Raw genomic sequence first — 23,359 nt, forward strand, 5'->3', positions numbered from 1 at the left:
CCACACAAGTTTTGCAACTCACAATATGAATCTGCAATTGGAGGATGATTAGGAAGGTGTGAGATGTGCAGTGGAAGGTCTGAGACACATGGGGCTTGCAGCCAGGGTCACACCAATCAGGCGGAGTATGGAGAGGTGCTGAAAAATGCTCAGACTTTTGACTTTACATTCATTTTACAGAAGGTAAATCAATATCTCTTCACCCCAGTGCACTTGTGTCATATGGCTTTCTGTTACAAGGTGACCAGGGCTCAGACATGTCTCTTCTGAACTGAAAACAGCTTAATCCAAAGGGATTTTTTTTTCTGCAAAATGTCTAAAGCACTGCATGACTTCATGCCATGGGGTGGTGGGATCCAACCCAGTATTTCATGTGCAACTTCACAATCAGCAAAAGGAACTATTACTACTGCAACTGGAAAACAGGCACATTGAGTGGGAATTCAGTGCTATTTGCACATATTAAACTATTTTCTTAAAAAGGGTAGTATTAAAAGGAGATTTTACAGAGAAGAGAAGATTTTCAAAGACAATGGGGGGTTCCACTGGGAGCGATGTTATAAGAAGAGGTGGCTGATAGCGAAGGGTCTTCAAAAATCCTTCAAAAATTATTTCCCATTGAAGGGTATTGTGGTGCACACTCACCAGCCTCACATGCCCTCGTTGATTTAGGGAGTCAAAGCTGTTTCCTGCCACCACTGGAGGGAGACCTCATTCCTTCAAAGAGCTGTAAAACTTCTGCAGCCAGACTGCACTTCAGTAAGGAGGAGTGCAAAATAATCTGGAGAAACACAGCTGCTGAATTTGATCCAGGCTGGACACGGTAAATCACAGGTTCTAATAACAATAATAATGCAGCACGAATGAAACAGTGCCAGATTAACAGAGATACTTAATGTTTCCACTCTGATCGATACTGCTCAAGTGAGTCTGCTCCAGGTGTCTGAACTGAGTCCTGGTTAAATCTACCACCAGTGTCTGTACATTCCCCTTCCTCCTTCCTCTCCCCCTCCCCTCACTCTCAGGCTGTGCTTGCAGAAGCCATCGGTGATGTTAAATTCTCAGGCTATTTCCTCACCCTTTATCTCGCTGTGACCTTAAGCGTGACCAAAAAATGCTCCAAAAAATAGGAATGGCATTATTTTCATTTTCATTTAACCCCTACTTGTCCCGTGGCCCATTTTACAATTACTCAATTACTCTCACTGCTACTGAAAAAAACCCCAAAACTGGGAGAAAAAAAATATTTGGTGCAGCTCAAGGTCATTGAGAGCAGGAGGACAGGGAGCCATCAGGCAAAGTCCAAGTGACTCAGGCACTGCTGGCCCAGTGACAAGCGCATGGATGTACTTCAGAGAGGGGCCAGGACTTACAACTCAGCTCTAAACCCCCAAAGCTTCTGCTGGTGGAACAAAAGAAGTAGTTCTGCTAGACCAAAAAGAATAATAATAAAAAGGGAGCAATTCTCCCCAATGTCAAGGGGCATGTTCCCAAAAAAGATGATGCTGCACATGTCTGCATAGGCTTATTCTGCTGGGTGGTGACACAGGACTGTGTTTGCACATTCACACATTCACCCACTCTGCCTAAGTTACAAAACAGCATCTCAGAAAGATGAAACTCATGCTAAGAAAGAAATTCCTGTCTGAAGGACTCTCACATTTCTGTAACAGTGAAGAGCCCACGGAAACTTTCAGCTCAGCTGACTGTCTGTGGTTTGTGTTTTGAACTTTATTAATGACACGTGCTACCACCTGAGAGCTGCCTCCTCACTCCTCAACTAGGCTAATTCTAAAATTAGTGTAGAAAACAAAGCCTCTGTTAAACATATATTCTCATCACCTCCCCACGCAACTGCATCTGACACCTACAGTTGCAGCCGACCATGAGTTTCCTGTTGTACTCACTGAATGGGGCAATTTCAGAGTAAATATAGTTCAAACACTTATAAATCTCTAGAGTGAAATCCCTGCTGTGCTGAAAATAAGAGCCTCGCCACAGATTTTGATAGTTTTTCAGTCAGTTTTAAAGTTGCTGCTGGTTCTCAGTGAGCCCCGTTACTGGCAAGGGGACGATTAATGTCATTTTACAACGTGCGCCACCCTGTGTCTTCCTGCTGACCCACGCGTCAGCTTCCATAACGCACCACAGACCTCCTGACAGGAATCATCTGCTCTGCCCTCATGGCTTAGATGTGCTGGCTGGACACTGCAAGATCCAGCTTGTGAACAGTGACCTAAGACATTGGAGAAGAGAGGAAGGAGCAGGGAAAAAAAACCCCATCATCACCATCAGCTCCATTAATTTTACTGCAGGACGAAACCTCCCCCTGGTACAAGCTGCTCGTCCCAGCCTAAGTGCAGGTGCCTGATCTGCAGCTCTGTACATCCCAGCTGCTGCAGCTGCAGCAGTGGCTCTGGCCAGTGCTGAGCATTTGTAAGGTGTCATCTTGGAGAGATAATTTGTGCTCAGTAGCCACGATTCTCATGGATTTCCCTAGGACTCCACCTGCAAGACTTCACACACTGTGGAGTCTCATTATCACAGAATCTCTGTATGCTGTTTTATAGCAGAGAAGGTCATGGCTTAGTTGCTGGAAGAACCCACTGTTCTGACTATCACCACAGAAATAGAAAGAGCTGAAGAGAAGAGAAATTCAAATGCCTGCCCCTACAGCACAGTGCAGTTCAATCTTCCCAAGGCATACAAAGTAAATAGTAGTAATAAAATGTGATAGGAAAATCAATTGGAACAAATGAAGCACTGTCTGTGCTGTATTCCAGTTCCTCCGTCCCATTGTTACCGCTTTGATTAATAAACAGCAATCTGATAATGAGCAAATCACCTCAGCACCAGGATATGGGGAAGCAAACGCTGCAGACAGGCTACAATGACAAAGCTGAATATTCCCAGTGTGTTTGGAAGGTGCTGGGCTGGTCCAGGAGGCTGGGTCAGACACACCACAACCACCACAGGGCAGGCTCCGAGGGCAGAGCTCTTTGGGAGAGGAGCTGCTGTAAGCCACTGGATTTGATGTTATATTTATAAGCGTGCACTTAGAACCAGGCATCAATTTTTCACATTCATTTAATAGAAATTTACCCCACTGGCTTTCTCTAGGGTGCAAAAATGAAGGCAACAGCCCAAAATCGGCTCTTAAAACAGTATTTTAACGATACAGTAATGTTAGTATAAAGAACTCCAACTAGGTCAGAGTCGATATCCAGCTTTGTTTCTTTCTGGTGTGTATTTAGATGGAACTGAAAGTTAATGGAATTGTGTCTGTTTCTGCCAGGAGTAAATCAGTTTAATTATGAGTTATTCTTTATTTCTTACTGTGTTTATTTCTTTCCTGCGCTTTCCAAATGTTCCCATGACCACGGTTGGAGATTGCCTGGTGCAGCCCTTCCTGAGCAGTGTCCTGATATGCCCTGGTCCCTCCCTGAGCACTCTGTCAGGAGTTCTCTGCCTGCTGCTGTTGGAGGTTGAACTTGAGCAAGTGTCAGTGCCCGTTTCTGTCTCCTTGCTGTTTTGCTAATGCTTTGGTAGATGCAATCACTGCAGGCTGTGCCAGAGATCCTTGTTAGTTCCCCACCTCTGTGAGCAAAAATTATCAGATTCACTGACATTTTAGACACAGAGACGAGGAGCAGTGTACATAATTGATGTGAGACCACTGGTTGCAAGGAATTTAAATCAGAAGTCGGGAGCTGTTGTCCAAAGTACTGGATATAACCAACACTCATCACCAAGAAATGGTTCCAAGAGCCAACTGCTGACCATAAGGAGGATTTTCTACCAGTGTGTGAAAAAGAAATTAATGGGACAAGGGATAAAGGAGAAATCTTAGTTCTGAAGTGAAATTTTTCCAGATGCTAAGGTGTTAAAATGGCTATTTTGGCAGTACCCTGAAAAGTCAGGATGGCTGCTGTATCCAAGGGAGAGACAGAAGGAGTGGTAGCTTTTACTGTTCAGATTGCTCAGTTCTCATATCCTCTGAAAACAGCAAGGGAAGCAAGCTACATCCCATGTCTCTTCCACATTCCATCCCAGCTCCACTGCTTTGCTCTGCTTCCCATTTTCCCTGGTGGGAGCAGCCTGGCTCCAGCCCCCGTTCCTCATCCCTGGGATGGTGCCCCTCCATTCTGCACAGGCTCCTCACAAGGCTGCAGGGGATCTCTCCTGTGTTTCCCTCCAGAACCTCTCCCCTGCAGGCTGCTCCTGCCCCGCTGAAGGGATTGGGGGCCGCAAATCCTTTCCTGCCTTGTCTTTGCCCAGGCATAATGGGGATCCTCTGAAAAAGCCACCTCTCTGTCTTTGTCTTTCTGCATCTGTACTTTGGAAGAAAATCGATATTGCTGTTTGTTGCTAAATTGTCAGACAGCTTTTGATGCTAATATCTGATGAAGCAGACACGCTGTTGTAGATAGTTACTCTCAAACAGGTTCTCTATCATCTACCATCTGCTTTTAAAAGGTCTTTTTCCCCCTTTTTTCCAGTGACTAATGGTGCATTTAACCCCGGAGAGCCTCTGATATGAACATCAGACAGTTTCTGCAGCAGAGGAACAGAAAAAAGGAGGTGGGGGAGGGAGGGTGGATGAGCTTCCTGTTGTTCTAACTTGGCTTACTGGTAGGGTTCTCAAATCAAGTTAGAAATCTCACCACTTAAGGCAAGCCCCAATCAAACCCTTGATCCAGCTGCCAGATGGCATCATCCCCCCATCCAGAGCCTGGAGACAGAGCAGGGCAGCCCAGGGGGAGCCAGGCTGTGCCACTGGCCCTTGTGGACAGGTGCCCTCAGCTCTCTGTCACCTCCTGCATCCCTACAGAGACAGTGACAGCACCTTCTTCTTAAAGGGGCATCAGTTCTACAGGTGAAATCTGCAGGGATGCCAGGCCTTCTGTTTGCTTCTGCAGCCTCAAAATTGGCAAGGAATCAAAGTCAGTAAGAACAGCACAGATTCCTCCATGTTTGGGTCTGGGGTAGTCTGTCAGGGTTAGACAGTTTTACAGAGGTACCAAGTGTGATTTCTGGGAGCATGGCAGAATTCTGCAGGGCTTGAAATACATGGAAGAAACCTCATGGCACACAGCCTGTCAGCACTGTCTTGGCTGGATTAGAATGGATTCGGTTGGGCAGAATGATCAGCCCAGTTGCTGCAGGTACTGTGTGGGCAGGACTGGCACAGCAGGGTCACTGTCACTCCTGCTATGCCAGGAGGGTGCCGCCCAAGCTGCCAGCGCTCAAGAGCCCCCATTCACTGTGCCTGAACCAAATTTCATGATGGATTTGGTTTCCAAAACCAAAAGTCACACGGCCTTGATCCATGGGAGAGCCTCATTTTTCTTCTACAGATGAGTCTGGAAAAGCAGAAGGTTTTCCCGGAGTTACAGTTTCAGTTGACAGCCGTTCCTGAATCTTGTGGTGCTCTAGTGAGAGACCTCAGGGCTGCACAGTCCCAACCAGCCCTTGTGGTACATAGGATACAGAGCAAGCAACTCTGAAAACGGAGCCAGCAGGAGAAAGGGAGGACACAAAATGACTTACAAGCAGTGAATCACCATCTCCTGTTTGATGTCTTGTGTCTCTTTGTGAGCTTCTCAGAGCTGAACAAGAGCACAGGAGATGGAAACTGCACCAAAGGGGAACACATATTGTCACGGTCTAAGCTGATTAAGGCTGAATGACTTGGAATACACAATACAAACAACTGCAAAATCCTAGAATGATGCTCTTCCAGAAGCCCTGAACTCCTGTGTCTTGCTCTGCCAGTCTCCAGGGAACAGTTTAACAACTGCTGCTCAGACAGCCCAGCCCAGGCAGGGCTGAAGAAGCTGCGAGCAGCTCCAGGGCTCAGCAGTGCCCCACCGCAGCCTTGTACCCAGCTCTCCAACCCTGGGCCGTGAAAATAGCTTGGCAGAAAGAATACAGAAACCTCGAACAGGTTTACAGGCATTTTTCCAGCTTTGGCATCTCTCTGCACTTCAAGTTTGTAGGCACAAGTCTGCTTTGTGTGTGTTCCTACCCCCCCTGCAAATTGTGCGCCAGAGCTGTCTGTGCTGCAGCCGGACCGATTGACAGCTTTGCCTCCAGCCAGAATTCTGATTCAAAGGAATATCCAATTCTGTGTAATAAAGTTTGCATGAAATTTTTACCTGCAACAATTCCCCAATGTGCTGAACTGCATGATACTGACTTACACAATACATCATTTTAGCAGCAGAGTTAAACAAAAAGCAAAGGCAGACTCAGTTTGATTTTTCTCCCGTGATCACAGATATTATACCACATATGAGAGCTGTAAGCCATTACTTCCATTATTTTGTAGTATATAAACATCAAATACAAGTGTTTCAATCAAATCAAATGCTTAAATGTAGACTTTTAAAAATATTTCACCTCTAAAAGTTAAAAATTAACCCCCAAAATGTTTTCAAATTAAAGATTGAAAGTATGTGAAATATTGAAAATTACTGCTTCAGTAGTATTGAAATACTTTGAATTTTTTAAAAATGAAATGTTAGAGTGGAAGAATTTCCACAGACATTTGATTTAGATGAAAACATACTTTCTAACAGGACAATATTCCATTGAAAAAATTTCCAATTGCATTTTCTAGTGGGCAATTTTTCAATGACATTTTCAGAAGAACAATCTGCATGTAAAAAATTTTCCAACAAGCTCTTGTGAGCTCTTAAAAGCAAGAAGAAGTAGTTTTCAAATAATCCATTTTGAAAGGCAGTTATTATTCTATGTTTTACACCTCTTACAGTAGAAGCAGCAGACCAAACATAGGGCAATTTCTGGGCTTTCTGTTACCTCCTTTCTAACTTAAAATACAAACTGCTGAGAAATGTTCCCAGACTTCAATTAAAATCCATGAGTGATTTTTAAATGGGTTGTGCTGTGAATGCTCCTTACCATAGGTAGGGATCCACACCTGGGATCCACACAAGGCAGCTGAGACTGAGCTCTGGTGTCCAAGCACGGCCTCCAGTTCCAACTCAGCTTGAATTTCCCCCTTTAGACTGATTTAGAGAATGTATCTGAATTTTGGTGGTACCCGCAAGTCCAGTTATTCACCCCAAATCTCATATCAAGTGCTGTCTAAAATACAGAAACAACCAAAGAACAGATCAGTATGAAACCAGTCCCATTCTAACCCTTTGATGAGATCAAGTGGAGAATCTGCTTGAGATTCCATTGTGACATTACTTACAGGGAACATTTACAACATTTCCAGTTCCCATTTTGTTTTCTTAATTGATGTTCCCAGTTTTTTGAGCACACAACCCCTATTGAAGCTGGCTATGCCTGCTGGGCTTTTGTGCATGTGCTGAGCTCAGGTTTGTGTAACTGGGATATGCATGTGAGGAGGGATGTGGCCTAAGGTGAAACCTCACAAGGGAGATTTAGCAGAATGGAAGATACCACAGTGATCTACAGCCCAAATTCCAAGTCTACACTTCAAATCTGCTGGTTCAGGACTTGGAATCCACACTGATCAACTCTGACATTCAGGGAAAATCATGGCCTCTTTTCAGAATCTGCATGTATTTCAAAAGTTGCAGGGGTTCATTTCCTTCAGCCCTTGGCTCCAGAGCAGGGGCACCCCCCAGCCAGGGTAAATGACAGCGGCCCCTTTTGCTCTGTGGCTGTTTTGCAGCTCCACTCCAGCTACAGATCTACTCTTGGAGTTCACACCCAGAAGTCAAGAGGGAGCAGAGTTTTCAGTCCTCCTCCACTGAGTCACAGAGAGACGAGGCTTGTGCAGGGTACAACACACAGCTGTGCCATGAACTGCACTGGACAGCATCTGGTTGTTTTGCATCACATGAACAGACAACCACAAGGCCCTATAGTGTCTGCAGAGCTGGGAATTTACACTTGGAATTTTGCACTTGGATATGAGAAGAAAGGTCTGTTCTACGTATCCATTCCTCTCTTGTTTCACAGAAATAATTAGATCTCTTGTTCTCTGCTTCAATCTCTGCTTCCACTTTTCCCAGAAGGTGGTTTAGCTGTCCTAAATTACAGATCAAAGAGCTAAATGCTAAAGGCCAGGCCAATTCTCTCCTTTCTTGCTGTAGTCTATGAACACCCCAGACAGTTCAGAGGGCAATTCATCTCACCCTTAGATAGCCATCTCCAGTAAGTCAGAGAAACAGCTCTTTGGAGGTGTACCTCTGCTCACTACAAAGGAACCTCCTCCAGAGTCTGGCAGATGCCTTTCCTGTGCCTAAAGTGAAGTGGGACAAATCACATCTTCGGCTTTGTCCATGCAAAGAGACATAAAGCTGTGGGGAGAGGAGATCACTGCAGAAACAACCACGGCATTCTGAGACAGTCCATCTCCTCTGCCCCACCTGCCATCTGTTGCAGCCACTCCAGCAGATGGTTGGGATCCCTGTGGCACAGCCAGTGGCACACGGACATTCTCTGTGCTCTGGCTGGTGAGCAGTCAGCTGCTGGCTCCTGGAGGCATCTGATGCTGACCTGGCTGAACTTTTTGCTGAAGCAGCTGAGAAATGTTCCTGCAGTCCCTCCCATTGCTCAGTTGTGGACTCAAAAGCTTTCACAAGAGGGGCAGGAACAAACCACAGGCAGCTGTTACACAAGGATGCGTTATCAGGACATTAGGAATGAATGCAAAATGCTCCTGGAAGGCTTAGTTCTTCCAACTGATGCTTTCTTATTTCTGCTTGAGCTACAGAGGATCTCTGAAGAATCATGCAATTTGTTCTATATATACCCCAACTGGTTGTTATTCTTTGCCCTGGAGGGAGTTGCAAATCGTGTGTGCAGCCTGTCCTCTTTGTAAAGAGATTTCACATGGAAGTATCGCCCTGCCTGCACAGTCCAAGCAGATGGCACTGGGCAGGTAAAGAGCTATTCTCTGAGAAGTGCTAGCTATGAGCATTCTTTCAAACATTAATAACTTGAGAAACACAGCAGCAGCAATTAGATATAAAGTGACATAAATTACTTCTCGAAGATTCCATTAGTTAAAAAATGATGTGCATAAAAGAGAAGAGCATAAAAGAAAAAAGAGCATAAAAGAAAAGCACAATCCCACAGGCCAACATGGGCTGACCCAGTCTACCTGAGAGACACCCAGAGCAGAAGTTTGTTGCAAAGACAAGGGAGCAGCTAATCTAGTGAAGGCAACCAGGCCAGATGTTCTGTTTAGATCCCGACTGTTTTTTTATTGCCTGCTGCTGTACATCAGCCCATAGCACCAAGATGGGGGACTGGGGATGAATGCGGAACGAAAAGAAATTTGTTATTAAATGCATCTTAAAAGGGAGGGGTATGGCAAGGAATGAAGGATCTAAGGACAATGGGATGGACCACTCTTCATCTGTAGGTCAATTTTTATTGCATTTCAGATCAGCAATTGCGCGAGTCATTATTATCGGGTCAGTTTTATTGGATCAATTTGGCAATCTCAGTACAGCGTCTAATGTCGAGAGGAAAGATTTCAAAGACTGAAGAGATTTAGGAGTCTAAGTCACACTCATGAGCAATGGAACTTAAACTCTCTGAGGACTTAAGTGCTTTTGAAAATGGGACATGGTCTCCTCACCTCTGCACACACTTCTGGAAGCATTTTCCACTTGGCCACAGCACAGTGTGGTGCCTGCCGATCTCCTCGCTGTCAGTCACGGCACACAGGTCAAGGACTGAGTGGTTCACAGCAATTACTGGCTTATGAAATTCTCCTTTTCTTCTCAGAACAGTTCCTCCTGTCGAGAGCAGGCATGTTGGCAGGCAATGATATTGTAGAGAAATGTTTCAGTGAAGAAACAGAGAAATCTGTTGTCCGAAGAAGGCGCCGTGGTATTTTCCATGAGTAGAAAAATGTTAAAAACTGAGAGGTGTACAAATGAATATGATGCAGAGGCAGGGATAAACTAAATGAAATGTTGGCAGACCTGGAAAGATCTGATGTGCCACTGGGACAGTGAAGTCTGTTTTCCTGTAAGCGCCAGGACTACAAAGGAAACTTGCAAAACTGTTAAATAAAACTGGGGTTTCAAAAGGAAGAGAAAATTTTCATTTTAGTTAATGCCAGGAGGAATAGATATTTTCTTCTCTTTTGATTAAAATGGCTGTGAAGAAACAGGGCTATAGAGCTGCTCTGGCCATCAGCAGTTGTGTTGCTGCTGCACCCAACCAGCCCTCAGCTTCCTCAGCTGGGTATGTTCAGAATCTCACCTCAGGGGAGCACATCCCAATTCCACATCCTGGAGCCCAGTTCCCATGCCTTATCCCTTTCAGATTCCTCGTATTTGGTCTCATCAGAAGTTTTCAATGAGACAAAAGAGATCCATATTTTGAACATAATAAATTACGATAATCTCTCTCAAGATCTTTGTCCTCATGTGTTAAACAGCTGCTGTCCCTTAAGAAATGCGAGTGGATCAGAAATCGTGGTGGTGGCCCCACAGCCTGGATCCCAGCATCTGAGACTCTGGCTCTTCCACACAGCTCCAGTCCCATTGCAGACGTGCATCCTGCCAGCAGGAAGTGCCCAGCCAGCAAGGGTGAGACAGGAGTGAGCTCTGGGCACCCAACCAGAGAACTCTGTGAGCCCCCGCTCCACCTGGATGTGTCCTTTCCTCACCAAAGAGCTCCGTGTTCCTTGGGGCGTTTTATAGCTGATCTTCATCTATCCAGACGGTTTTCCTCTGCTCTTCCCCGATCCTGTCTTTTATTGTCCGGATCAGATCCTCGATGCTGCTCCAGGCCTCAGCCTCCACAGAGGCATAAAGGCAAGGCAGAGCTTCCAGTTCCTTCTCCTTCAGGCGGCACATCCGTAAAAACTCATCCTCAGTCTCCGGCTTCGGCAGCAGTTTCCTGTATCAAATGAGCAGACCAAAAATAAATGTCTTGCATTTTAAGTGAATCCTGTAGTCCCAGCTGTCCCATCAAGAATTTATTTTCTCCTAACTACTTACAAGCAATAAAAGCAGTGAAGAATGCAGCTACTCCAGGTCTACCATCCCCTTACCTCCATGCTGCCCCCAAGGAGAAATATTTGCTACGGGGAAACAATTTAAGAGGATTGAATGGAGGGAGAGTGCAAGTGTTTATGAGCTCTCCTCTTCCAGCTTGCATTACCTTAAGAAATGCTGTGGGAGTGCTGAGCATGGAGAAAACCACATTTTCTTCGGTCTCATCCTCCCACAATGCTCATTGCCACCAGTGACAGTGAAAGAGTGCCAGATTTGGGGAATTCCTGCTCTCTCTGGTTGTGAGATTTCAGGGAGGAGTCATGGGAGGAAATAGTGCACGTAGAAGTACCAGATGGGGAGGGATGAGGTTCTTTATTTCTCTCAGTGAGAACATTATTGGACTCAAGAATTATTCACTGAACAAGACGGAACATCAAATATGCAAAAGGTTTGACACGTTACCTGAACCTCTTGATGTTTTTCTCTGAGACTCTTATAAAGAGAACAATAGGATATATCTTGGCTTTGATTAAATCCTTCGTGCAGCTTATTCCAGCTTCCAGGAGACAATGCTTGTTCTAAAAACAAAGTCATAACAGTGTCACAAAGGAAAATTCACTGCTGTGGAATCTCAAGATAATGATATCTATCCCTTATGGGGTCATTTGGAAAGCTCTCTATTTACCATTGTACTGATTTAAAACCTTTTAATCAAATATACATTCAAAGTCCAGCTCCTCCTACTGGTTTTAAACTAGTCTGTCAAATAACAGCTGAGCTTAACAGCTTTCTAAAAAGGTTTACAATGGAAATGAATTGCTCTAAAGATGAAAAGTATGATAAAATACCAGTTTTACATATAGACACAAACACACAGCCTTGCTTTTTGTACAGAAAGAACATCTACTGCAACTACTTGTGAGACAAAAAACCCATCACTTTAATTCTCCTTTTTTTACATGCTGTGCATCAAATCTACTCTACTTGACATCAGATCTCTGTCTTGGGCATTGTTATCTTTGTTCTGTACACCCCTGTGTCTGGGTTTCAGGCTTTTCTTTCCTTTGTCTAGGTCCTTGTATCTCTTACTCTCTCGTGTATTCATATATACTTATGATATGAAAAGGAAATGAATAAAGGATGGAGCACAGAAAATGAAAGGATATTTAACTGCATCTATGTGGGTCATCACAGGGAATGAGGGAGAATATAAAAGGATATGGCTGAGGATGGGAAAGAAAAGGAAAAGTAAGAGCACAAATAAAAACCATTTGGGGGAATAAATAAAAATCTGAGCTTGAAGGAGGGCAGGGGAGAGAACGTGCAACTGTAAATTGGTCAGTCTGTTATCTAAGACATTGCAGAGAGGTTCACAGAGAGCCCAGAGAAGGACACAGAGCACTGTGAGCACCTTGAGAGCAACAGCCTCGATGTTGGCAGGTACAATACATTCGTATGTGTTCGGATTCTTTTCTCTGCTGAAGATGACAGTGTCTGTCCTTTGCTTCCTTAAGAACTCTTCTTTTGTTACAATATCTAGGAGGAGATATGGATGGCGAGAGAATCAAATTTACAGCAGCAGAACGCATAGAAAAGTATCCAGCAGTACTTCACATGGGATGTAAGGATGGTTCAGGGAAGGAGGGTGAGCAATGAATTGTCTTAACAGCTGCCTCATTTCTTCCATTGAATTCAATTAAAGCCTAATCTGATCACAGCTGAGCATCTCAGCTATATCCTGCACCAATGAGTCCTTGGGCAATTACTACAACACTATGAAGGCATTAAATTAAAACAGTAAATACAATTCCAGCACCTAATGTTATATAGTAACAGTTCAGGGATGGAGGGTGCTGAGAAGTGCTAAAAAAAGGTGGTCTCTTTTTTTAGAGCACAGGATCCTAAAACAAGGATTTAGTGTTCCAACATTTGTGTTTAAAGTTTCAAAAAAATTTGGCTTAGGTTGCAATGTGTGATACCAGCCCCCTTGTGAATTGCAGCTCTACATCAAAGCTTTTGTTTTATGTTGCAAGACAGGGGATATTTATTATAATACTTAACTTCTCAGTTTCTCTGTCTGGATGACTGTAAGGCTGCATACTATGCTGTGGGTATTCAATATTAGTGTAAAAATGAAACGTCAGCTCTGTTTAATGCTGGGTTGTATACAATCCTGCCCTGCAGCCATCACGGCACTGCGTACTGCTTTAATAGTAAATACTTAGCATGGAAGAAAATCAGTCTTTCCAGCAGATCAAATGCACAATCTTCACAGCTTGGATGAGACAGAAACCTAAAGTCGCTCTAGGGAAGATATTTCTCATAATAGCAAATACTAGAAACAAATTAATCAAAATTTCACATTGCCTAGATATGCAGTATGCAAACAGTATGCAAACAGAAAGAGCACTCACAGCATTTCAGTCTCTGAGGGGCAGCCTAGCAACCACACAGCACACACATGGATAATATTTATAGACACAGAATCTCATAACCATGTGTACTGGCTGTCTCAAAAACATTCAAATATCCCAGATAGTCTCAAAAAGCAGGATTTACAGCTACACATCACTCTGATGTGACTTGAAGTACCTCAAGCAACTCTCACATGTGCATTCCCCTACGTGTGCACGCATATATATGTGCACATTTCCAACACCGAGGGCTGACAGTCATGGCCCTCTCTTATCCCATTACCTGGCTTGCATATGTTGAATTCCAGGGCACCTCCAGAGTTGAGAAGCTTCTGCACCAAGGGCTTGGCCAGCATGCTGGGGGTGAAGAGCACGGGGCGTCTGCGCTCGCAGTGGATGGGTCTCACCAAGCTATACGGGATCAGACTGAGCTTCTTATCAATTTCATTCTCGGAATCCACATCTGAGCAAAGAACAAGACATTTATTCTCTGGGTTCCTCTCCATCAATATTTGGAAAAAAAAGGAGGCACACATGAACCAGAAATGACATGGCTAGTCATACAGGTCCTCCTCCCCTTTTGCTGGGGTTGTCTTTACTATACTCACAGCACTACGATGTCCAACCTAATATAAATAATTTAACTGCCTTTTGCTTTCAAGAGATTATTTCTTAACCTCTTCAACACAACATTTGCTTGGAGACTCTCTGCTTATTAGCTTGATTTACTCCAAATCAAATGTTTTGGAGCAAAAGGCAAGAAAGCACCTAGGAAGAGCTGTCAGCCAAGCAGGGCATATCCGTGTCCTAAAGCTGCCTGTGAAGGCTTAGTGCCCCAAGCACTTTTACCAAAATCAGGTTTGGTCACAATTGCTGTTGAACTTTTCCAGAGTGGACCATAAACACAAGACCTGTGATATATTTTGCAGCCATGCTGTTCTGTAGATGTTTATGTAGGCCTTTGTGTCAGTGCTATGTGTGTAAAGGCTATTTTAGGTTTGTACCTTCCAGTTTATCAGGCAGCTGCTTCTTCCCTTCAGATGAGCTCAGTGTCAGCCCTGAGGGCCAGCCTGTGACAATGCGGACCCGCTCGTTGCTGTTCATTCGTTTGTATTTGTTCTCAGACCTACTCACAAACTAAAGATGAACAAAGCAAAGAGAGATTTGAGCCTCATTTCTTGCATTATTTACCCTCCCATGTGTTCATCAGCTGACACTCGTTACCTACGAGATCTAAATCACTTGTGTCTGTCAAAGACAGGACTCCATGGATCTGTGGACTGAATCCTAAGACTCTTTAAATATCATAGATCTGTTTCAGAGCCTGTGTTAATCCCCTTTGGGATTTGTTGTTTTGTTCTCTGCTCTTAAGAGGCATGTTTTCCCTTCACTAAGCTCTCTGCTATCACCAGTACAAGCCCCAATGTGTACGTCGTACCCAGAGTATGTGCACAAATGTATCACAGGCTATACCCAAAATGCCCCTTCTTTGCTCTACCAGAGAGACTTAAAAACTCCCAAATGGCATCTTTTTCCAGTCATTTTACACGAGAAATAGGCTTCATGCTTTCCTTCCTCATTCACCCGCCTATTCCTCTATCCAAACATTAACTCCTCCTCCTGTGTATTTGCTAACCTTTTCCAACCACCTTCCTTCCCAAGGCTTTATCTTTCACACAGTCTCTGTCATGCCCACAGTCACTGGCCCACAATTAAAGGACTATTTTCTGATGGAGCCCTACTTTACAGACTTGGAGATTTGATCCTGCCCATTGGATTTGTCTTTATGCTACGAACAAAGCACATTTCAGCCTCTGATGGCAGATGTGTGGGATTCCTCAAGGCGCATCCATAATGGAAGGCACGCTCTTAAAAACAAACACCCCACATCACAACAGAAAACACAACCCATCCTTCTCCTTCATGCATTAAATCTCTTTTTGATAGGAATAAATTCTGATACAAGCTCTAGACCTGAGCTGGGATTTCTGGGCGAATTAGGATAGCCTGAGAATATCTACTGCTCAGATCCACTGTTTCAGACATTGCACTGGGGAGTTGAACTTTATTACCTGTAAAATCTGACCCAAAAGAAAGCTTGCTCTGGGTAGGCGAGGACTGGTTTTTGGGTCGTTCTGCTGGGCAGGCTCCTCTGGCTGCAATGTATTCTAGTGAAAAATAACACAAGAGGTTTTCTCCTCGCCCTGCTCTTTTTTAAATGTTTTTAAATTACAACATTTGAGAAACAAAAGAAGGTGAACCAGATATTTCCAATAAAAGGGAGAGTGATTGATACCTATCCCAAACACAGTATTCTAAACAAACAGTGTACAGAGCATGGCCTGTGCTGACAAACACTGCATTCTCACTGCTCTTCACATTCCTTTGTTCACAGCCTGTTCTCCACACCTAAGAAAGAGATAATTTCTGCACCAAGAAAGAGCATGCACAGCTTTTGCTTTCACAAGCACCTCTGCCAGTGATCTCTGTCCCTTTGATCAGTGGGGCTGTGAGCACAGAAGGAATGTGTGACACTTAACCTCGACTGAAATCAAGCACAAGCACTGTCTACCTGTCCCTGCAAAACTTAGATGCATGAATGTCTCCCAGATTCTAAAAATAAATTATGGTAACTAATACACCAGGAAGGCAGTTTTAATTATGTAAAAATGGAATTTTGGGGTTTAAAGAAAGAAAAATCAAATTGCTTTTAGTGATGGAAAAGGGAAAATTAGAAGGGCTGTTGTGTGTGAAGGCTTGATAATCTCAATGGTATCCACAGCATCCAGGCTGGAAGAGACAGGTCTATCCAAAGTGGGACAACAGGCTCTGTGGTTTACAGGCATATTCACAATAGAAGATAAATAATTCTGATTATTAACTGCAAGGACACAGCTTTTTTCCTCATGAAGATGCATTAACTGTTTATGGGCAGAGAAGCATGAGAAGGGTAACTAAAACACAGAACAGGGTTTGGACTTTTAAAGTGTAGTCCCTCCTAGCTGGAAGGGTTAATAGTGAGCCACAGTTGGGTTCATTCCCAGGGACAATATTATTTAAAGCGAACAGAAAGTGCCCATTGCCTGACCCAATCAAAACCTACAGAGAGTGTAAACAGGAATTTCTGTAAAATGATGACGAAAAATGAAAAATGAAAAACCAGTAGCAGAGGAGTATGAGGTGTTAAAAAGACTTTGTAGATCCTTACCCGCAGTGCCCGAAGGGTGTTGTAGGAGTTTTCTGTCTCATCTTTGCTTCCTCTGTGCATCAACCTCTGCAGCTTCACCAAAAGGAGTTGCTGGGCTCTGAAAGAAAGGATGAAATCACACAGATCAAGATATTTTTGAAACCACTCACAGAGAAGCTGGATTGCAATGAGTCTGTGCCTACAGAAAAGATTAAATAGAAATAGCAGTGAGGACTGCGTGAACTATGCAGTAAAGTCAGGAACAAAACAATATGAAGAACTGCAGTGCAGTTAAGGATTAAAGAATGTCCATGGAATATTTGCATATGGTACTTTTTGAGTGGCCCACTTTATTTCTTCAGGTAACATCTGGAATCCCCATTCTTAAGTTTTATAGCTCATACCACTGTTCGACATCAGACCTTATCTCCAAATTTAGGACATAGCCACCTCACAGCAGTAATCAAGTTCCCTGTTTCTGGATCCCTGCTCTCAGCAATGGTCACTCAGCATCACTCTCACCTGCTGTAGCTGGGAATGGTCCCCGTCTCCAGGTCCCTGTCAGTGAAGGGATCCACCCTGGCACACAGCCACTCACACCTGCCCTGGTACATGGTGTCGAGGATGTGGACGATCTCATCACATTTCACCGACAGGGAGCAGCAGTCCAGCTGGCTGGAGATGTTCAGGTTCAGGCGGATGTGAAACGAGTCCCCCGAGGCGATGAGCCCTTCCTCCAGCTCCGACAGCAGCTTGCGGTACCCTGCAGCGGGGAGGGAAGGGGTGAGGCAGGAGCTCACACTCTGCCCTGGCTGCGTTCCCTCTGAGAGAAGCCACAGCACCAACTCCTGAGGTTCCTCTCAGAGAGGGTTGAGCTTCCAGAGTGCTGCTTGCAGACTTTCCAGCAAGACCATGGGCCTGCACCTCAGAAATGGGGACGCAGGGACAGCCCATGCTGCTGCTGGAAGCTCTGTGGGAATATCCTCATTATAATGCTACTTTTAGGTAACTCCATTCTCAGTACTCCCTGCATGACCTATGGAATAGAGAACTCAGCAAAGACACGGACACAGCTATAGCTCTGCCCCCTAAGTACCGTGTGAGTTCTGCCACCAATTTTAATGACAAGTTATTCCTCTTATTATTAGCTCTAATTGGCACTCCCTGAATCTATAACTGCTTTATCTGCAGTTAAGTGATGCTCAAAAAATTGCAATAGTCTTTCCTACCATTGAAAACATCAAAGAAAATCAAAGGCATCACTTCCTGCGTGATCTATGCAGCTGAAATTCTCTAACCAGCATAAAAACATGAATGCCCATTTATACACACCAGTAAAGAATGGATTTTGGAATGTAATATTTGATCCATAACCTGAAATTATCATTATAGAACCTGAACACTAAAATCAAATTCTGTTCACCATGCATGAACTCCAGCTGTTAAAGATAAGATAAAGCCACAAAGGTAATAAACAGGGCAACTCCATCACGTAAATGCTAAATCGACCAGCTGGATAAAGATCATTCAGCTCACCACACTGTATTGCAGAAAACTGTACATAAAAATAAGCGTGAGCGTGTTTCATGAGTCATGTTGCTATTGGCCACCATGTAAATTTTTCAGAATCCTGTTGAAAAGCAGGTTTGTTTTTTTCTCCGACACTAGGCTAAAAGCTGAAGCAGTTCCACAGGGGAGCTGTAATTAACACTAGTGGCATATTCCAGATTTACCCCAGTACAAAGGATATGCTGGTTCTGTCACTCTCTTCCAGACAAGTTGCTATAAAAGCCCTGGGACTACTTAAGATAAAAAATACTTTCAGTCTTACCTTCATGATTTGATTTATACTGGAGTGTTACTGGACCACTGCACCTCTGAATTGTCCAGTGAACTTCTTCCTTTGTGCAAGTATCCAAAGGAACACTTTGATTTTCCCCTTTAATGCAGCCCTCCAACTAGATATGAAAGAAATATTAGTCTCCAGTGCAGGTTCAATCTCTGAGTCAATTAAACCATTTTTTTAAAGTGCCATGATCTTTTTCTTATTAAACAATGAATACACTTTGTTATCAGGATGTAGATTATGTCCCAATTATATAATTTTTTTCTCTCAAATTAGGAATGCTAGCAGTCTACAGAACTGCAGCAGTTGGACAATCCCAGGCTTCCCTGGGAGTAAAAAGTGCTGGAATATAAATGAGGGGGGGCGGGGGGGGATGTTTTTTCTCTCTTGGAGGCATTTTAACAAGAAAATGGTTTGGGAACATTGGCAATGGAGGGAAAGGTAAGTAAAGAGAAACTTGGCAGAAGCACTGTTGAACTTGTGCTCTTGGGATGGCAGGGACAGCACAGGTGGGTGGGCAGAGCCCCAGTGCTGCTTGGTGAGGGTTTCATGCTCACCAGCAGGATCTGGTGTCCCTCCCGAAGGCCAGCTTTCTCTGCAGGGGAGCCTGTCTTGACAGAGCTGACGAAGCTGCCTTTGTCATTGCCCCCCAGCAGGGTGATCTCGGAGTTGAGGCTGTCCCCGTTGAGCGTCACCCGCTGGATCGCGTGACACGAGCTCCGGATGCGGCCCACAGACGTGACAGAGGGACGGAAGGGTCTGTGTCCAGGAGAGAAAGGGACAATTGGTTATCTCACTCTGAGTTAAATGCAGGCATGAGAAATGAGTGATATACAAATAAACTTCTAGCATTATCAAGAACCAGCATCTAAGGACTCTAAAAGAAATGCTCCTCGGTACTGCACAAGTTCTGGAGAAGAGCGTCTGGATTGCCCCCAGTGCATCTCTGAAAACTCAGTGTATAACAGTTCTCCACTCAGCAAGCTCTTGCAGCAAGATAGCAAGATCACAAGGAGAAATTGAAGTCTTTAGAACATTTTGTCTGCCTTGAAGTTTTTGAATTTTTAGGATGACCTTCATGGGTTTACAGGACATGAAAGGGCTCCAAGATAACGTTATACTGCTGCCACCATAATCACTCCTGCTGTTATAACTTCAGCAACTAATAAATAAATAGAGGGTTTCTGCCACAGCACCCTTTCCTCTCAGTCTCTAAGGTAGGTAAACTGGCATTTCAAATACCTTTCCAGAGAGAACTTTCTAAATATGGAGTTGACATGCTCAAGCTCATAGGCATCCAGACCCTCTGACTGATGAGAAGAAGAGGAAGAGTGCACTGAAGGAGCTCCATGTGAATGCCTGTCGTGACTGTCATCTGGAAAGAGTAACAAGAATGATAAGAAGTCCTAGATAAAGTGGGCAAGATGGAAAGGGGAAAACGGGGAAAACTAATTTTAGATCCCAGCCAAAGCTGAAGAAGGAAATTCTTCATGCAGAGGTATGATCCACAGGACATGGCACAAGGAATGCCACTGTCATAGAACAGAAAGTGGGAAGGGACCTTTGGAGACTGTCTAGTCAAAGGTCAGTGCAGGGTCAGCTCAAGGAGATTGCTCAGGACTTTGTCCAGCTGGGTTATGATATCTCCAAGGATGAAGAGTTTGACTAAAACTCTCTGGACAACCCTGTTCCAGTGTTTGACCATCCTCATGATAACAAAACTAACCCCTTTCCCACTTGGTTCTTCAGGAATGACTGCTTTCCCCTTCCCACCAGCGGCCAACCCTATGTTGTCTTGATTTACTCACAGACTGTGTGTCCCATTTAATTAGAGCAGGGCTGGTTATCTGACAGTGTCTGTAGCTGGGGAGGTGATCACATATTAGCTCATATTGCAATTATACATGATATCCTCTTGCTTACCATCCAGCTCCAAAGCATCACATCCAAAGCTGTCATTGTCCTCTTCGACCAGGCTGGAATTAAAAACAAAGCATGAGATAATGGAAGAGAGAGAAACCTGAACACTTTCAAGCTTTCAGCAGATTTCCAGCTTCAGTAGATTTCATTAAGTCCTGAAGGAGGAACTTCTTCTGTGAAAAGGGAAGATGTTGGAGGTGTTGCATCAGGCAATGGTGCAGCTGCAAAAAAGTGAGCAAGCAACATCCTTGAGGGTCCAGGGAAGATACAGCAAAGGGCAGGAGACAACATGTGTCAGCCAGCACGGGAAGCACGTGAAGCAGCAAGAAGGTTCAGAAGGAAGAACTGCCAACAGCAGTGAGGAAATGAAGATTTTGCTGAGGACAAGGAAGCTGCTGACTGACGGTCTGGTGTGTGACTCACACCACACTTGGTTCAGCACGGAGATAATGGCTGCATCATGCCTGCACCATGCCTGCTGTGCATGCGCTGCACTGTGGGGGCTTTCCACAGCAGAGTGAGAAGCCAGAAGTTCACTGATGGACAGAGTAAATGCAAGGGAAGTTACTGAGGTGCAGCAGAAGATGAGGAGTAATTCATCTGCTTGATTTAAAGTGCTTGAAGAATTTTATAGCAGTTTCAGGGTACCATGCATGGCTACTCAGGTACCTGCAGTACAGAATGGCAAAGTGTTCTGGGCTTTTACACAGGAGCTGCCACAGCTCTGGTCCCAGCCCAGCTCCCAGTGACACAGCCATTCCTGCAGAGGTGGCTGGGTTGGCTGGCCTTAAAACCACTCTAAATTCACTAAACTTTTGCTCTTACAGAGGTATTTGGGCTGTCCAGCCAAGTGAGTGATCTGTCAGCTTCACTAGAAGGGCTTCATTAAAGCATGTCCTTCGGTTGCAAAGCTGTTTAAATAACAGCTTGTTGTTTTTCCCATTCAAAATGATTTGTAGGTCTCCCGTGGAGCTGATATTCCTCATATTTGGCTTCAGCTGAAGGGTGAATTTTTTGCATCCAGGCTGCAGAGAATCAGCTATTTTTGCACCATGCATAAGCAGGAAAATAATGTACCTTTTCCTACATTAAATGATGATCTCACCTTTTTTTTTTTTCACACAAATTAAGAAGAGATGAACTGTGAAACCTGCAACTTGGCTTGCGAACAGCAATTATTCTGGATTATGTTCACAAACAAGTTCCAAAAATTTAGCATGCTAATTATAAAGTTATAAACTACAGTGAACTTTTGGCCAGGCTCTTGAGATATTTGACTTTAGTGATTATCGGCTCAACAAAGTAAACCCACATTCAGATCTTGTTCCAGGGTACCTTTTCTTTCCACATGAAGAATATCTAATATGAGGGAAAAATTCAGATTTCAGTACAACTCAGTCTTCCAATGCCTTAACACAGAGAACAGAATACAGTCAGAGTTACAGTGAAATAAATCCACAAAATGAATAATCTCCATGTAATCTCTACTGTGTTCTGTAATACACTGCAAATATTGAAAAGTTCAGGCATGCCAAAGGCTTCTCAAGCATCTGAAGCACAAAACATTCAAATTATTAATAAAAAACCCCTTTTCTCCATCTTGAATTGATACAACACACTTTAAAAAGAGACTTGGAGGACAATGAAGGAGAAGCTATGGGAGACTAAAATAAACACTGCTTAAATCCTCAACAGCCTAGAAAATTATGTGGCAGAACCAGCTGAGGATGCCCTCAGTGGAAAGGTGTCTTGCAAAACTGTCCACAGAGAGTGGCAGAAGTGGAAATCCGCCCAAGATCAGATTGTTTTGAAAAACACAAAAATCTGAATGAAGTTCTAATGAAGATTAGGTACTAAAAACAGCTCTAATAAAGACCTAAACCCTCCACATATATTGCTTTCTTCTAAATTGCTCTTCTCTGTTCTTTTCTCCTTCTGCTTGAGACCTTTAGGGAATATATTCGTGTCTCTGGGTATTTCTGCTGCAGACACTGATGCTATTGACACCACACCAACACAGCATGTCTGAGGATCACATTGCAAAAAACCTTTTAGAAGAGGGGTCAGTGCCCTTTAGGGAACTGTGAGCCTGGAGTGGTCTCTCTCCTTCCTGCCGCCGACTTCCCACTCACCAGCTGATGTGATTTCACTGCCAGGGGAAGTCCACGGGGCCCTGACCTGACACAAGTGGAAGCTGCAGCAGAAGGTGAAGCCAAGGGCAAAGCCTCTCTCCCCCCTCTCTTCTCTGCTGAGAAACAGACCCTGAGACTCACAAAAACCACCTCCCTCCTCCACTTCTCCCCTCCACTCCTCACAGACGTGCAAGCAGCTCTGCTCTACTTTAGCAGCTTACAGAGCAAAGGCGGGGGCTTTGAGAGAAGGGGGAAGAACAGGGACACGTGGGCAGCATGGAGATGAGGGGCAAAAACTGAAGCTGGATCGATGTATGAAGGTAGAAAGAGCACTTTCTCCAGCAGCATCAGTGCCGAGTCATCCCAGTGCTGTTTGTGTCCTGTTTTTGTGTATCTGTCCATTACAGTCAGTGCTGCAGGGCTGTCACGGTGTCACTCATCCCAGCTGAACTGCCAGGCACTCCTGAGTGCTTTGGACAAAATGTGTGATGAAGGGCTGAGCCTTGAAAAGTTTGAGTTAATCCTATGCGTTATAGAGACTCTTCAACCAGAGGCAGATACTCTCCAGCCCTTTTCCCCGTGTCCCTGTGCCAGGTTTCCCCAGGTGTGACCCACCTGCAGTGGGGGGTGTCCTCTTTGCAGCGCCGCACAATGGAATCGTTCCCGGGAGGCTCGGGCGTGGTCGACATGATGCTGTCATTGCGATTCCGCAGGGTTTGCTTTGAACGGGAAACCAAAAGGTGTCAGAAAGGTTATCTGGCTGAAATGTGCTCTCACTTCTAACTCACAGCAGCATTAGCAACGGCGCTCTGCGCTGGCTGTGCTCTGCGCTGAGAAGCACGCACAGAAAAAGAGAAGTTGATTCTAGCTCTGCAGAATCCAAGAGCACTCATATATCC

The 23,359-nt window shown here is 44.4% G+C and overlaps 1 protein-coding gene across 3 annotated transcripts in view; it reads right to left on the reverse strand.

The window, feature by feature from the left end:
- Window positions 1–9,349: 9,349 nt before the first annotated feature.
- CARD11 (caspase recruitment domain family member 11) overlaps window positions 9,350–23,359 on the reverse strand; it is a 44,025-nt gene continuing 30,015 nt past the window's right edge. For all 3 annotated transcript variants that reach the window (XM_066198120.1, XM_066198123.1, XM_066198121.1), the window contains exons 12-24: window positions 23,076–23,179; window positions 20,332–20,384; window positions 19,651–19,783; window positions 18,966–19,167; window positions 18,394–18,520; window positions 17,085–17,325; window positions 16,584–16,680; window positions 15,448–15,543; window positions 14,380–14,512; window positions 13,659–13,838; window positions 12,373–12,497; window positions 11,424–11,539; window positions 9,350–10,863 (exon numbers count right to left, since the gene is read on the reverse strand). In XM_066198120.1, the coding sequence (XP_066054217.1) occupies window positions 10,659–10,863; window positions 11,424–11,539; window positions 12,373–12,497; window positions 13,659–13,838; window positions 14,380–14,512; window positions 15,448–15,543; window positions 16,584–16,680; window positions 17,085–17,325; window positions 18,394–18,520; window positions 18,966–19,167; window positions 19,651–19,783; window positions 20,332–20,384; window positions 23,076–23,179 (1,812 nt within the window). In that variant the 3' untranslated portion in view covers window positions 9,350–10,658. The remainder of the gene's footprint in view (window positions 10,864–11,423; window positions 11,540–12,372; window positions 12,498–13,658; window positions 13,839–14,379; window positions 14,513–15,447; window positions 15,544–16,583; window positions 16,681–17,084; window positions 17,326–18,393; window positions 18,521–18,965; window positions 19,168–19,650; window positions 19,784–20,331; window positions 20,385–23,075; window positions 23,180–23,359) is intronic.

The sequence above is a fragment of the Chamaea fasciata genome, unplaced genomic scaffold (assembly GCF_029207755.1).
Source record: "Chamaea fasciata isolate MVZ Bird 193981 ecotype frontalis unplaced genomic scaffold, bChaFas1.0.hap1 SCAF_16, whole genome shotgun sequence".
Lineage (NCBI taxonomy): Eukaryota > Metazoa > Chordata > Aves > Passeriformes > Sylviidae > Chamaea > Chamaea fasciata.